Source organism: Macaca fascicularis, chromosome 12, assembly GCF_037993035.2.
Source record: "Macaca fascicularis isolate 582-1 chromosome 12, T2T-MFA8v1.1".
Lineage (NCBI taxonomy): Eukaryota > Metazoa > Chordata > Mammalia > Primates > Cercopithecidae > Macaca > Macaca fascicularis.
The window spans coordinates 82,023,137-82,038,933 of record NC_088386.1 but is presented as its reverse complement, the minus strand read 5'-3'; the positions used below and the strand labels follow the sequence as shown (position 1 = coordinate 82,038,933).

The window sequence follows — 15,797 nt, the reverse complement described above, 5'->3', positions numbered from 1 at the left end:
TAATGTTTGCATTTAATCACAGTGATTAATTTACATTTGCTTATTTGTAGGTTGTGATACAATTTCCTTTTATATGACAGAAACACTGCCTTTGTTTTTAATATTTTTTGGTTTTAACTTTTACAGTCTTTCACGTTAGGTATCTTCTAGGTAAAATTAAGTATAATTTAGGGACTGAGTATTCTCAAATACTTTCTTCTTTTAGAAAATCATTAATTTATAAAATTTAAGAAAGTATGTATAGATGCCATACAGAATGAATCATGAATGGAGAGAAGATTGAAATGTGAGTTTTTATCACTAACTTCTCTAAAATGAGTATAGTTGAGTTTTATATCAATAATTATATCAATAATTAAGCTTTCTCTTTGTCCTATTAGTTTCAACCACATGGTATGTAAGATGATAATAAACTTGATTCTAGTGAGAAACCATAATTATTTATCTCTGAAGGATTTGTGCTGTCAATTAGGTTCAGAAGAAAGGAATCAGACTTGGCATCTTAACTCATATATTAAAGAGAGAAGTGACTAGTGTTGTAGCCATAACTATAGAAGAAGATGGAAAAATCGTTAAGTGAAAGTGTGCAAATAATATTTTAAATAAAAACATAAAATCTAAAATTAGGATAATGTATACATTTATTTGCCTTCTGTTTGAATAAACCTTTTAAAAACACATCCAAGAAAAATTAACCATGTACGTAAGTCATATTTCAAAGTGAAATAATCAAATACATGCAATTAATATTTGTTTGCTGCTCAACTATTTACACGTTTTTTGCATTTCTTTTGTGAAGAAATTTTTGCAAAGGCTGAGGGTTTAATTTGTTTATTCTTTTTGAAGCACAATGCTCACATAGTCCAAGAGATGGCAGCCAATACCTTTTGTAAAACAAATGACTTGTGTTGATACTTCATCATGGCAAATGCAGGTACTTTATTTTAATAACATCAACACTGAAGCAATTATTAAAAGAATGAAAATTGCTGAAATTCTCAATGAAAATCACTGAAATTCTAAATTGCTAAATTCTAAATTCGAATTTTTGTATGTGTGCTTTAAAGAGATTGCTCAGGGTATTTTACAAGGTAAACTGAATAGATTTCTCTCTCTACTTTTTTTCCACTGTGTTCAGAGCCGTGGTTTCTGCCAGAAGATTAACCTAGATTTACTTATAGAATAATAGACTTAAAGAATAAATTGTAATATCAATAATTATTTCAGAAGCATTAAAATTAAATACATAAAATATTAATAACATCATTTATTAATAGAGTATTTGTCAGAACTGATGACTGAGTTCTTTTCTGGAATATCATAGTTACTTTTTTTGTTAGACTCCTAATTAAAATCAAGTCATTTTTATGACATATTGGAGGGATTCTTCACAATGTAAGAAAAGAAAAGCAAATAAAGTGAATATTTTATTTCTACATTTGTTTTAAGGAGGTATTTAAATTCTGAATATATTACATTGTGTAATATTAAGCTGCTTTGTTATGGGATTCTTCAGGCTAAGGGAAGGCATTAAGGAAAGCCACTGTCTTGTTTTAGGCTGTCTAATCAATTATAGTAACGGATGCAGGAACTCAGCTTTCCTAAATTCCAAAATTCAAATACAGAATCCTTTATATTAGTGTGTTAGGTTTGTAATGTTGTACAACAAATTTCCACAAAGTTTACTGCTTGAAAAAACAGCCATTTTCCCATACTTCTATAGGTCAGAAGTCTGACCACCACTTAGCTGAAGGTCCCAGAAAGCTAAAATCAAGATGTTGTCTTGGCTGTCTTCTTGTCTGGAGCTCATGTGCTTGTGGCAAGATTTAATTTCTTATGGTTGTAGTACTGAGGTCCACATTTCCTTGCTGACAGTCATCTAGGGGCTGCTCTCCACTCCTAGAGGCCACCTGCATTCTTTGCCCTGTGGCCCTCTCTATATTCAAAGCCAGCATTAGATAATCTCCCTGACATGGAGTCCTCTGATGCTTTGAATCTCTTTTATCAGGAAGAACCTGTTTCCTTTTTAGGGCTCATGTGATTAGGCCAGACTCTGTGATTGTAATCTTTCTACTTTAAGGTCAACTGATTTGGGAGCTTAATTACATCTATATAATGCTTTCACACTAGCACCTAGGTTAGTGTTTGATTGAATGAGAGGTGTGTGTATATACCAGGGACCTGAAATCTTAGAATTCTGCTTACCACAACCAGACTGTAGATTGTAAATACCATTTTACTTAGAAAATACATAGACCTTTTCACATTGGAGTGGTTAATTCATCATTAGAGAGGGGCTTTATTCATTTTTTGGTGTTAATGCACCACTTATTTTCTAAGTAAGTTTGTTCATACCAATAGCTCACCAAAGAAAAGAGTGATAAAAAAATAATCTGGAATGACCCATAAAAATAACTTGCAAATACAACTGAGGATTTGAGACCCCTAATCTTACAGATAACCAATTTTTAAAAGTTTTTTTCTAGTACCACTTCTGAACTACTGGGAATTTATGTCAAAAATAATGTCACAGGAAAACTTCTCCAGTACTTTTATAGTCAGATTTGGGAACAACTGTAATGTTAATATTATCTTATTTTAACTTGTCCAAGGTCCCTATTACCTAGTAGTAGAGCCACAGCTAAAACTTTGCTTTCCGGACATTCAGGTCTAATTCTTTTTATACTGCCTACTGTGCCTGGTCTCCCATCAGTGGAAGATAAGGCAAATCTACATCTCTCCAAAGATTGCTATAAATGGATACTAAAGGACTGGCAAACTCTCACAACTGCCTGTTACTGGTATATTTTAACTGGAGACTTTCTGAACTAGGATTCTGTTTCAGCTATCCATTGCCACAATAATGCTATGAAATAAGCAACCACAAAATAGCAATGACATAAAACATGTACTGATTTTTTGCTTACGAATGTATGGGTAGGCTGGTTGGGTCTACTTAATGCTAGCTGGGCTCACTCATGGGTTTGTGGTCCAATCCTATTTGATTAGCAACTTAAAAAATTTTTAGTTTATTTATTTATTTAGTGATAGGGTCTTACTCCATCACCCAGGCTGGGGGTGCAGTGGAGCGGTCACAATTCACTGCAGCCTTGACTTCCCAGGCTCAGGTGTTTCTTCCACATCAGGCTCCTGAGTAGCTGGAATCACAGATGCATGCCACCAGGCCGACTAACTTTTGTATTTTTTTTTGTTTTTTTTGGTAGAGATGGGGTTTCTCCATGTTTCCCAGGCTGGTCTCAAACTCCTGGGCTCAAGCAATCTGCCCATCTTGCCTCCCAAAATGCTCCTCCAAAAAAGGAGTGTGCCACCATGCCCAGCCTGAGCAACTTTTATTTTTAAGGTAAGCAACTAAAGATAAACAGTTTGGATTTTCATGAAGGAAGAAAGTGAATACTAGAAATTACAGTCTGATAAATGGATCATGAGCAAAATGTCGAAGGTCCTGTTAACCAAGCCATGGAGAGAGGCATAATTGTCCCAAAATCCATTCATACCAAATTAGCCTTTCTTATGTCCACCTCCTTACCCCTTGCTCTTAGGGGTTGAAAAAGAATATTCCATACTGCAAAGTGCATGGTGTGGTGTACAAAAAAATCCTGACAACGTTGAAATTTGTCTCTCTGATATGGAAAAGACAAAAGCAACCTAATAACCATAATGTTTTCATTGCATATAAATATATGACAACAATGATCATCTCCAAGATTAAGTTGGATGTAGCCAAATGATCACACACCCTAATCATAATGTCTTTTCAGAGGAGAACATTTAAAGTAACAACCAATCACTTAATGATATTATTTTTGTCTCATGTTGATATATTTATTCAACAGACCTTTATTAAGTTCACTTCCTGGGAGCCAGACTGTGATGGATGCTGGAAATATAAAAAGAATAGAACCCTGAACTTTGAAGATTCAATATCTAGGGGTGGTGTTAAAAACCTGAGCAGTTACAGCAATATTATAAGTGGTTTAATAATCAAATGAAAACTATATTTTAATAAAATACTTCTAATAAGTATAATAAATCTACAAAGGGCAACAGGAATACAGAAGAGGCGACAGTTAATTTTTTCTTGAAAAGTTGGAAATTTTGGAAAAAATCCAAAAAATATAGGAAAAAAAGCATGAAACCATGTAGGAACATTTTACTGAGTCTTGGAGCATGGATTGCAAAAAGACACCTATAACAGCAGGAAAAGGACCAGCCTGTGAAAATCTCACAGCTTGAGATAGATTTATGTCCTCTGGCACTGGCAGATGATTTAGTCCTGCTAGAAAATGATGTGCATCATGTGAGGCAGAAAGGGTTATGGGAGTTGTGGCTAGAAAGCAGGTACCAACAGTAAGGTTGTTAAAGAGTTGGGCTTACCTAACAGTAAGCTTGTTAAACAGTTGGGCTGCAGTTTAATGATGTTAAGATGGAATTACTGTCTTTGAGGACAAGGTAGTAGGTAGTAGAAGGGCCTTATATTAGGGATCTTAGTCAGAAATAAGGAGCCATTACAGAATTTTAAGTAGATGAATGACGTAGTTTAATTTCTGTTATAGAAACATTACTCTGACAGCAGAGAAGAGGTTGAGTTAGAGAAGAAGATGGGAGGTAGGGAGGATACTAAATTTGTGTAAGTGATGAGTTGAACTAAAGCAGTGGAAGGTGAATAAAGAAGAGGGAGTGGTAAACTGAGTTTGGAAAATCCTCTAGTCTTATTAATTAATTGAAAATGGTAATATAATGGAGAGGAGGGAATCTCAGATAACTACTAGCTTTCTTGCTCAAGTGACTAGTTAGATGATGGTGCTACTAACCGCTTAGCTGGTTATGTACTCTACTGTACATAGGGAATCTTATTTTTGTTATAAAATAATAAATTTATTTAGAAGATGGCTGATTTTGAGGTATTTGTGAAATATACAAAAGGAGCTGTTCAATGCTGGAAAATACAGACCTGGAGCTGAATATAGACTTGAGAATCATCACCATGTAACTGGTTATTGAAACCTGTAACATTCCATTACTTAGAGGCCTTGCAGAATTGTAAAAAAAAATCAAAGACAGAATCAAGGTGAGTGTGTCCATTAAACATAGAATATGTCCATTGTTCCACAGAACATTGGTGAAAATGTTCTGAAGCCTAATGTGAATGTTTCAAATATGTATGCTGTTTTCAGTATTTATGCTTCCTCTTCCTAATATGGAGCTACCAACTTTAAATAGTAAAAAAGTTAATTTGAAAAAAATCCAAATAGGAGTAACATATTATTTCTTTCAAGACATATTTGTAACTATAAATTGAAAAGTATACTCTAGTCTGGGTGTGGTGGCTCATGCCTGTAATCCCAACACTTTGGGAGGCTGAGATGGATGATCACCGGAGTCCAGGAGTTTGAGACCAGCCTGGCCAGCATGGTGAAACGCCGTCTCTACTAAAAGTACAAAAATTAGCCAGGTGCAATCCCAGCTACTTGGGAGGCTGAGGCAGAAGAATCGCTTGACCCCGGGAAGTAGAGGTTGCATTGAGCTGAGATCGTGCCACTGTACTCCAGCCTGGGCGACAAAGAGACTCTGTCTCAAAAAAAGAAAAAAAGAGAAAAAAAAAGAAAAGTGAACTGTAAAACAAAAATTGTGGAAAAAATTATTATATTAGTATTTTGTTGAATTTTCTTTTCTTTTTTAGAGAAAAAGTCTTGGTCTGTCATCTGGGCTGTGATCATAGCTCATTGCAGCCTTAAACTCCTGGGCTCAAGCGATCCTCTGCCTTAGCCTCTTGAGTAGTAGAGACTACAGGCTTGAGTCATGCCACCATGCCACCATGCCTGGCTAATTTTATTTTATTTTTGATTAGATAGGCTCTCACTATGTTGCCCAGGGTGGTCTTGAACTCCTGGTCTTAAGCCATCCTCCCACCTCAGCCTCCCAAAGTGTTAAGATTTATAGGCACAAGCCACCATAACTGGCTATAACTATTTTTCAGTGGGGTTAATGGACATGCCATTGTAGCTTGTGAAGTCTTAATATCTAAGCAGTATTTTACAGAATTTTATAAGGCATAAAAATATTTCCAATAGCACCACTTCAAATTGTTCTTCCACAATACATTTAGGATTTTATTTAATGAATAACCTGATGTTGATTAGTATAACTGGTAAATACTGCATTTATTTCCTTCTTAAAGATTCCTGTGTCTCTGCAGGCTGGGTTAAATCCCTTTTCTCTAGTTTATATATGACTAGAATATCCTTTTATCATGGCACTTATATTATTACTTTGAAATGCTCTATTTGCATGTCTATCACCATACACATCCTTATGTGAGTAATATATAAAACTGAAATTCAATTTCATGAAATAATATTTATATTTGTAATAGGTAATGTATGCAAATATTTTCCATGCTATTCCATGTCATTCCATCCTTTCCATCCCATTAGAAACATCAGTGCAACATAAAATACTGATTTAACAAATCTCTAATTGGTGTCAAGCTGTGGTTTGGAAAAAAAGTCCTAAGGCATATCTCTCTTATCCTTGTATTTCTGGTGTTTAGCATATAATCTAGTACTGTTTATTGATGACAGACCCATGGAATTTTTTGAGTACTGCAGATGTAAATTCTAAAACAGGAAAAAAAAATGCTGCTTCCAGTGTGCTTGGCATAGGATTTTCTAAATTCACATTTTAAGTAGTATTGTGTGCCACAAGCCATAAATTGTGTTAAAAATAAAGAGCTGTAAAGGCTTATTGCATTGCATTATTGTAATCCTACTAATACCAGTATGATTTATCCACGTGCATCCAGGGGTAACATACTGACAAATTCTCAATTAACACAAGCATTTCTGAGCTTCTAGGAGGCAGCTCTCGTGTATTAAAAGCTTTATCACTTTCAACATGGAAGTAGCATAGAAGCTAAATAATTAGAGTATGTAAGAAAGAACAAACTTATTTAATATTACTTAAATGTAAGGAAAACTTATACATTTAAAATGACTACCCAGATATAAATGAAGACAAAATGATTCTTTTGTAAAATAAATAACAAAGTCTTCAAAAAAACCTGAAACAGTATTGAATAAATATTTAAAAAGTTAATAAGTATTTGTATTTATAGTGTTTTTATGAAGTTGAATATACAGATAGGTAAGTGAATAACATAAAAATTTGTTATAGAACTCATAATACATACATTTACACATATGTGTATTTTTTCTAGTAACTTCCCTGTTCTCTTGCTGTTACAGCTAAATTTAAAAATTTCAACCTATTTCTGTCAAGCATTGTTCCAGTTATACCGCTAAGAATGCTTTTGCTTCAATTACCAATGATCTAACCATTGTCCATTTCAAAGGATACTTTAGAATCTCTCTCTCGCTCTGTGTTTTTTTTTTTTTTTCCCCCAGATCTGCTCTATTTGATACTGTGGTCAGTCTTGAAATTTTCTTCTTCCTTGGCTTCTTTTCTATTTTTTTTTTTTTTTTTTTTTTTTACGTTTTACTGACAGTTCCTCAGTTTCCTCCCCAGGCACTCCCTCACTTGCATCTTCAATTTTTTTGTATCTATTCTTGTTTTAAATAGTCTTCATAGGAAACCTTACCTAGTTTCAAATATTGTTGGAACTCAGATTTCTAAATCTATGACACCAACCCAACATCTCTTCTGAAATGCAGATTCATACATCTGTCAAACTGCCTCCTAAATATAATTCCCATTTAAGTGTATTGAAGTTTCATCAAACTCTACATATCTGAAAAATAGTTGTTTCCCTCACCTTGCCCCTCATTCTAATATGAACAAACGTATTTCTTCTATTCTACTTTAGTTAATCATTATACATTTTTCCTCTTTCACCTTTCCCTCATGTAATTATTGACTGAGGTGATTTTTTTTTTTTTTTTTTTTTTTTTTTGAGACGGAGTCTCACTCTGTCACCCAGGCTGGAGTGCAGTGGCCAGATCTCTCAGCTCACTGCAAGCTCCACCTCCCGGGTTTTATGCCATTCTCCTGCCTCAGCCTCCCGAGTTGCTGGGACTACAGGCGCCTGCCACCTCGCCCGGCTAATTTTTTGTATTTTTTAGTAGAGACGGGGTTTCACCGTTTTAGCCAGGATGGTCTCGATCTCCTGACCTCGTGATCCGCCCGTCTCGGCCTCCCAAAGTGCTGGGATTACAGGCTTGAGCCACCGCGCCCGGCCGAGGTGATTTTTTTAGGTATTAAATATTTCTTGAGTATCTCCACATCTTTATTCTTATCCTGCCCATGTCAGCTAGCATGGTCAGGAAAACAGAAACCACTTTAGGTAGAAGGTGTTTAATACAGGAAATTAGACACAACATGGTTGGAAATCAGAGGCAGGAAACATCAGAAGAAAGTGCTCTGGTATTTAGAAAACCCAGAAATGCAGGAATCACAAAGTTAATGCCAATAATCTCAACCTCCTGCAGGGCTGAAGTGAGTCCTAAGAGCTCTGTACTCATTATAGATCTTGGTCCCTCTAAAATACCCCTTGAAGCTTTGTGGGATCAATTCCTATGCATTCAGAAGCTATGTCTGTCTGTCTGAGGGCTTTATGTGACTGTATAGACATGCTGCATGTAAGTCAGAACATGAGTGTCAGAAAGTGAATGCCCCAGGAGCAACCTTCAACCACTGAGGATCAGAAGTTGGTGGATGAACATGGCAGCTCCTTACCCTCAGTGGAACAATTCTGAAGTATATTCTATATAATCCCTCCAAGGGTTTCCAGCAAGATTGAGCCTCAGTTGACTACAGCTGTAATCCATTTGTCAATGTCCTTTTATTGGCTTTCTTCCCTTCCTTGTGTCACTTTTCCACTTTCTTCTGCTTCTGGATGAACTCCGAAATAAGCTACCTGCTCTCAAGTCTTGTTCATAATTTAAGACATGATTTATGCATTACTTTTGGAGGTGGACAATACTTCTCTTTCTTTTCAAACTTCCACATTTTATGAGAGTGCATCTTGTTGGCAGAATTTAAGCCAGAAAATTTCTTGCAAGAATGTCCGACAAATACAGTTTTTAGGCTCTTAATTCTTGTGTTACAGGGAAGTATTTACTTAGAAAGGCAAGGATGACTTTGAATATCTTTGATCACATCATGACACCATCAATGTATATTTTAAAACATGCAATATGTATTATATTTATATGGCCCTTGGGATTATATATTATTCCATTGAATATCAACACACATTATCTAGCAGAGTCCACACCATCCAAATTTGAACTATACACATTTAGAGAATAATAACTATGTCATGCAGCATAATGCAACTATATCTTAAACATAAAAATATACTTACCATCTCCCCAAAAGGGAGACACAAAGCATTTCTTGTAGGTGCTAATTTCTCCTCTAGCTTACTCACAATCTCACCAGGATATTCTGTCAACTAAATGCTAAATTGAAACATTTCATTTTGTTAGATGTTAATCCTTTAAAAGCCTACGAACCTTGCATATTGTCTTTCTAATCCAGTTTTCCATTCTCATCCTACACTGTGCTTTGCCTGTCACTGCCTTCTGCAGCCATGCAGGCTTTCCTTGACTTTATTGTGTTCCCCAAGGTGGCTCTACCCCAGATATTGCACATGCTCTTTCTGATGTTCTAAGTGAATGTAACCTTTTTTCTTTTCTTTTCCTTTCTTTTCTTTTTCTTTCTTTTTTCTTTTTGACAGGATCTTGCTTTGTCGCCCAGACTGGAGTGCAGTAGTGCAATCTCGGCTCACTGCAACCTGTGCCTCCTGGGTTCAAGGAATTCTCGTGCTTCAGCCTCTCAAGTAGCTGGGACTACAGGCGTGTGCCACCATGCCAAGCTAATTTTTGTACTTTTAGTAGAGACAGGGTTTTGCCGTATTGGTCAGGCTGGTCTTAGACTCCTGGCCTCAAGTGATTTGCCTGCCTCAGCCTCTCAATGTGCTGGGATTACAGGCTTGAGACATTGTGCCCGGCCCCATCTTCTTCTTCAGTTAACTTTTACATCTTATCACAAGGACCATTTCCTCAGGAGGGTTCATCTGACCCTGTAATTAAGCCAAAGTCCCTTAGTGTGTGTGTTTACATACATATATATGTATGCATACATATACATAAAGCCTCTCTCTCTACATATATATATATAATTTCATAATGTTTCATTTCTTACTTCTTTATGATTGATTGGTTGATTATTTTTCCTCTCATCATATGTACCTCGATAGCATGATCATTTATATTTGTTATATTTTTGCTGTTATGTCCCCAGCACCGAGTATAGTGTATAGTGTCTAGTACATGTAAGAATCTCAATAAATTTGTTAAATGGATAAACGAAAGGGTATTTTATGAAAAGGTTTATAAGGGTTACTGACATTTGTATCATAAACTTTATGATGTTATTATTACATATTACATTGTCTTAGAATTATATTTTTCCCAAGACATGATTGTTAGTTGTGATTCTCAGTAATTCCAGAAAGGATACTTTTACCATTTTATCATTACTTAGTTGTAGTTTTTAAATTAATACTATTTTGGGGTTTAAATTATAAATCATTGATATTTTAATGTCATTTTATCAATGATTTACCAATTTTGAATGATTTACTTAATCCTATAGAATGCAGCAATGCATACGAGCATTAGCAAAAATTTTGATCCATAATATTGCAATAGTTAGACTTAAAAGCACAAATGGATTCCGTGTAAAATGAATTATTTATGGCTGTCTTGCTGAAGAATGTTAGTACATAATGCTCCCAAAATTTGTTTTTAAATCAAATGTCAGATAAATTAGCTGTGGGTCATTGTCCCAGTTTAATTGGTTTCAGTCAGAATATATGAGAGCCACTTCATTTAGAGGGTTTAAGTTGTGTCTTATACATCTTTGGTTCCCCAGATCTAATAGAAGTCTGGATGCTTACTAGCTGGATCATATTTCAAAGGCCAGTCCAAGTTTATGGATTGGTACACATGGTGACTCTAATTTGGCTTAAGTAACACTCTAATTTTCTGCCGAGTCAGCAATCAAGAATACAAAGGTTATATACCACTAGATGGATATACATGAATGAATAAGCTCCTGCATATTTCCATAGTTTCTTATGGAGTTGTGCCCTTAGTCTATCACTATTGTGTCAATCAGGCTATAACACATCATAACTTGAAAGAGACACACAGTATATGTTCAGTGAATTCAAACTCTTTTTGTTCTTTGTTCTATAACCAGAATGAATTTTCCATACTTTTACTAGTAAACATATGTAATACTATACGTATAATGAGTACTTGTAATAGTGTGCATGTGTAAATTAATAGTATATGTAACAGTTTAGTGTTTATGATTTTAAAGAAAGCTTTTCTTATGGATACTAGTCATTAATAAACACTCTTCGTTGGGGAAATAAAATACATACTTTATTGTTTGTGTTTGTGTGTGTGTGTGTGTCTGTGTGTTTTGCGACAGCATCTTGCTCTGTTGTCAAGGCTTGAGTGCAGTGGCGCAACCCTGGCTCACTGCAACCTCCATCTCCTGGGTTTGAGCGATTCTCCTGCCTCAGCCTCCCGAGTAGCTGGGCCTACAGGCTTATGCCACCATGCCTGGCTAATTTCTGTATTTTTAGTAGAGACGGTGTTTTGCCATGTCGGCTAGACTGGTCTCAAACTCCTGACCTCAAGTGATCTGCCTGTCTTGGCCTCCCAAAGTGCTGGGATTACAGGCTTGAGCCACCCTGCCTGGCTTTTTGGGTTTTAAGTACAAGTCATTTTGCTTAACTGAAATTATACTTTTGATTACATCTTAGTTGATTGAAATTTGATGTGATCATAAAGTTGTATATGTTTATACTTTCCTTAAAACTGATAGAAAATATAGTTTGTATGACTGAATAGATTTGGGCATTTTTAATGTAATTTAAATAATTAGATAAAGGACACATCAGGAACATAAGGATCTACCATAACTTGAGCATGGTACTGGATTGAAAATACGATATTGGTGGGAAAATTTGATAAACCTTAACACAATTTTCTTTGCCAACAGAATGCCATGTGAGTCAAATAAATTTTTTTGTTTTTGATTGTTTTTACTTTTATTTTGAATATTCTATATTGCCTATTTCATGGTATATAAAGAAATTGAGCAAGATACTACAAAGTTTATTTTCCCCTTCGGATTAAACTTTAAAGCATAATACTTAAAGTAACAGAAAACTGATACTTGTAACTATCTTTTGTGCCCCTGTGTATGTGGTCTGGTCTAGACGTGGAGGTCAATATTCTCAGCAACCTTTGATAAACTCTTCATTTTCAAAAATACCCTCTTAAGAAGATACCAGAGAAGTCATTATACATAGCCATCTGTTTTGAGCCTCTATAATGTAATGAAAATATAGGAAAATATTTTTGCAATTCTGGGGTCAAATATTTCTTACACAAGGCATAGAAAGCACAAACCATAAAAGGATAAAGTGATAAGTTAGACTTCGTAAAAGTTGAAAACTTATGCTCATCAAAGAAACACCATTACGAAAATAAGTAGGCATTTACACTCTTGAGAAAATATATACCATACATAGATTTAAAAAGGATTTAATCAAAATATTTAAATAATTTCTAAAACTCAATAATAGCTTTTGTGTTTAAACCTATGGTCTTTTTCAAATTATTTTTGACTATTGTGAGAGACATATTTGAAGTTGTTTTCTCCCCTTATTTGGATGTTCAGTTGTTCCAATACCTTTTGTTGAAATGACTTTCCTTTTGGTGTCTTTGTAAAAAGTGACTATATAATTGTTGTCTATTTCTGGACTCTTAATTCTATTTCATTGACCTATTAGCCTATCCTTATGCAACATTATTGTGTCTTGGATACTGTAACTTTTAGAATAAGTTTTGAAATCAGGTAATGTGAATACTCCAATTTTGTTCTTATTTTTTAAGATAGTTTTGGCTATTTTGAGTTCTTTGTATTTTCATATAGATTTTACAAAGTGCTTTGTCAGTTTGCACAAAAAGGAAACTGCTGTGCTCTGCTGGGGCTTCACATCTTTGTGCAGTGGTTTGGAAGGTGCCTCTAGACTGAACCACAGGTGATCGTGGGACTCACCTCATGACTTACCCTAATGTCACAGGTTACAGTTCTCTGCTACCTGTTGTCAAACATCTCACTTTGATGCTTCATATATTTTGCAAAGTTTTATAGTTGTTTCAAGCTGGATAGTTAATCCAGTGCCAGTTGTTCAGTCATAGTTGGAAGCAGAAAGTATACATAGAATTTAACACCTAGAATTCTATACAAAATGTAGGAGAATATTACATAGGAAATATGACTGTTCTTATATTTTTCTTCAACAGTTCAGAAATGTAGATTGGAACTATGATAATATAATACTATGTAAACAGAAAATGCTATTTAAAACAAGTTTAAAAATATCAAGCAAATTTTTGGTTGAATAAATGGATATTGTTTTGCATGATCAAGATTTTATTTTTTGTTTATTGACTACTTAGATAGGTTAAGTCAGTCGAACAATTTCTCTTTAATTTTCTTAATTAATTAAAGGTAGACAATTAACTCCTTTGGGAAACTTTAGAAATGAGTGTGGCATTTTGATGAAAAGTCTGTTTTAAATCTGCTTTACATAAATGCTCTTTTTTTGTGTTTGTGTGTCTTTAGTACCAATTGCAACAGTCCATTAATCAATGAGTCCAACAGTTTCAGTATGTAGTGGATGGGCCAGCTGGATTTCAGCGTGTACACTAACTGTGTAATTATGGGGAAAATATCTCTCACTTGAGACAGAAATTTAATTCCATTATTTAAAGCCATGAGATTAGATATTTCCTATGCATCATTTAAAATCTTCTAATTTCTAAAAAAAAGTATGTAGAGTATGCAAGGATTTGCTTTTATTTAAGTATTGATGACTTTAGTTTCTTTCTTAGTTTTTATGGAGACAGGGTTTTGCTCTGTTGCGCAGGCTGGAGTGGAGTGGCGTGATCACAGCTCACTGCAGCCTCCAACTCCTGGGTACAAGGGATCCTCCCAGCCTCCCAAGTAGCTAGAACTACGAGTGTGTGCCACCATGCTCAGCTAATTTAAAAATATTTTTGTAGAGATGAGGTCTTGCTATGTTGCCCAGGCAGGTTTGGAACTTCTGGCATCAAGCAATCCTCCTACCTCAGCCTCCTGAAGTGCTGGGATTATACCTATGAGCCATCATGCCCAGCCTATGACCTTATTTTTATCAATATACAATGTATTTAAAGGTCTTAGACACACACACAAATTTACAAAAACACACAAATAATTATGATGAACTGTCAAATGTTAAGTTTATTAAAGTGTGGCAAGTCAATTGATTTGGCTTGAAGTATGATCAAAAAGGTGGTTTTTGATAGTTTCTAAAGAAATCATAATATTGTCAACTTAGATAGGGAAATAAAGAAACTTAAATATGTTAGAATAACTAAACATAAACTACAATTGCTTATTGAGTTACTGAATAGTCCAGAACTTCTATGGGCCACAAAAATATTATTCTGACATTCTAATGGTTATTTTATTCTTTTTTTAGTTTTGGCAGCTAACTATGGACCCACCTATGTGTCAGTGTTAAGGCATTGACCCTTTGCCTCTCTGACCTAACTCCCATACAGAGTTAAACAATATTGAAAATCATTTTTTCATTGCGATCATTTACAATTTTGTGCTCCTTTACAGCCAATGGTTCCAGCAAGGGAATGGGAAATATGAGAGAGCGAAGATTATGGATTTAGGAGACAATCTGAAAGTAAAATAAATAGGTCCTTGTGGCCAAATTAAATAGGACCTCATGAATTTTAAATTTCCTCAATTTAATGTTGAGGAAATGAATAAAGAAGAGAAGGATAGTACATTCTAACTTTCACCTATTTGTTTATTCATTTACTTAACAAACATTGATTGAGTTTCTACTATGTCTCATTTAGCATGTCAAAACTCTGGGAATGAAAGATGACTAAAACAGGATTCTTTTTCCTAAGGAAGGTCACAGTCTGATAGAGGAGGTAAAAACACATCCAATCACCATAACACAATGTAATGCATTAAGCTTTTACTCTACCACCATTATATTTAGTGTACTGAGGGAAGACAAATGAGTGAACAACTAATTATATTGGGGAAAGTATCTGGGAAGATTCTAGAGAAGATGTAACAATTGTCCCTTAATATTAAAAAATGATCTTTCTAAGGAGAGATATGTGGCAAAGATGGTTCAGGTGAAGAATGGAGGGAGCAATGTAAAAGATGTGAAGTGCAAGGCATGGTTGGAAAAAGGGAAGTCGTTTGGTATAAACAAATTTAAAGAATATGTTGAAGGAGTCATGGAGGATGAAACTGAAAAGCTAAATTGTGCCCAGGTTGCAATAATGTAAAAATGTTTGAATTTTACCTTGAAAGTTACTGACAACCATGAGATATTTCTAAAAGAGTAGTAACAGGAACAGATTTATACTTTCATTAATAACTTTAGGGGTAGGATAGATTAGGGACGATTAATAGTATAGGCAAGGTAGTGGAGTAAGAAATGATGGGGAAATGGGTAAGGCATAGGATAGATTTAAAATACAATTTGAAAGTAGTTACCTATTGCTGCAAAAATGATGACCTCTAAATTTAGTGGCTTAAAATGACAAGAAATCTTTATGTTCTCACACACTTTCTATGAGGCAGGAATTCAGGAGCAGCTTAGCTGGTTGGTCCTGGCTTCAGTTTCTTCATGTGGTTGCTGTTAC

At 34.9% G+C, this 15,797-nt stretch overlaps 1 protein-coding gene across 13 annotated transcripts in view; it reads left to right on the top strand.

Annotated features, from left to right (window-relative positions):
- Positions 1-15,797, top strand: part of LOC107126927 (uncharacterized) — a 519,804-nt gene that overhangs the window by 23,544 nt on the left and 480,463 nt on the right. For 6 of the 13 annotated variants that reach the window (XM_065525742.1, XM_065525743.2, XM_065525741.2 and 3 more), the window contains exon 2: positions 3,225-3,361. The exons of 6 other annotated variants lie outside the window; for them this stretch is intronic. In XM_065525742.1, coding sequence (XP_065381814.1) covers positions 3,225-3,361 — 137 coding nt within the window. Of the gene's footprint in view, positions 1-3,224; positions 3,362-9,718; positions 11,443-15,797 lie in introns of those variants that run through there. One more of the 13 variants, XR_012421302.1, reaches the window with a different exon arrangement.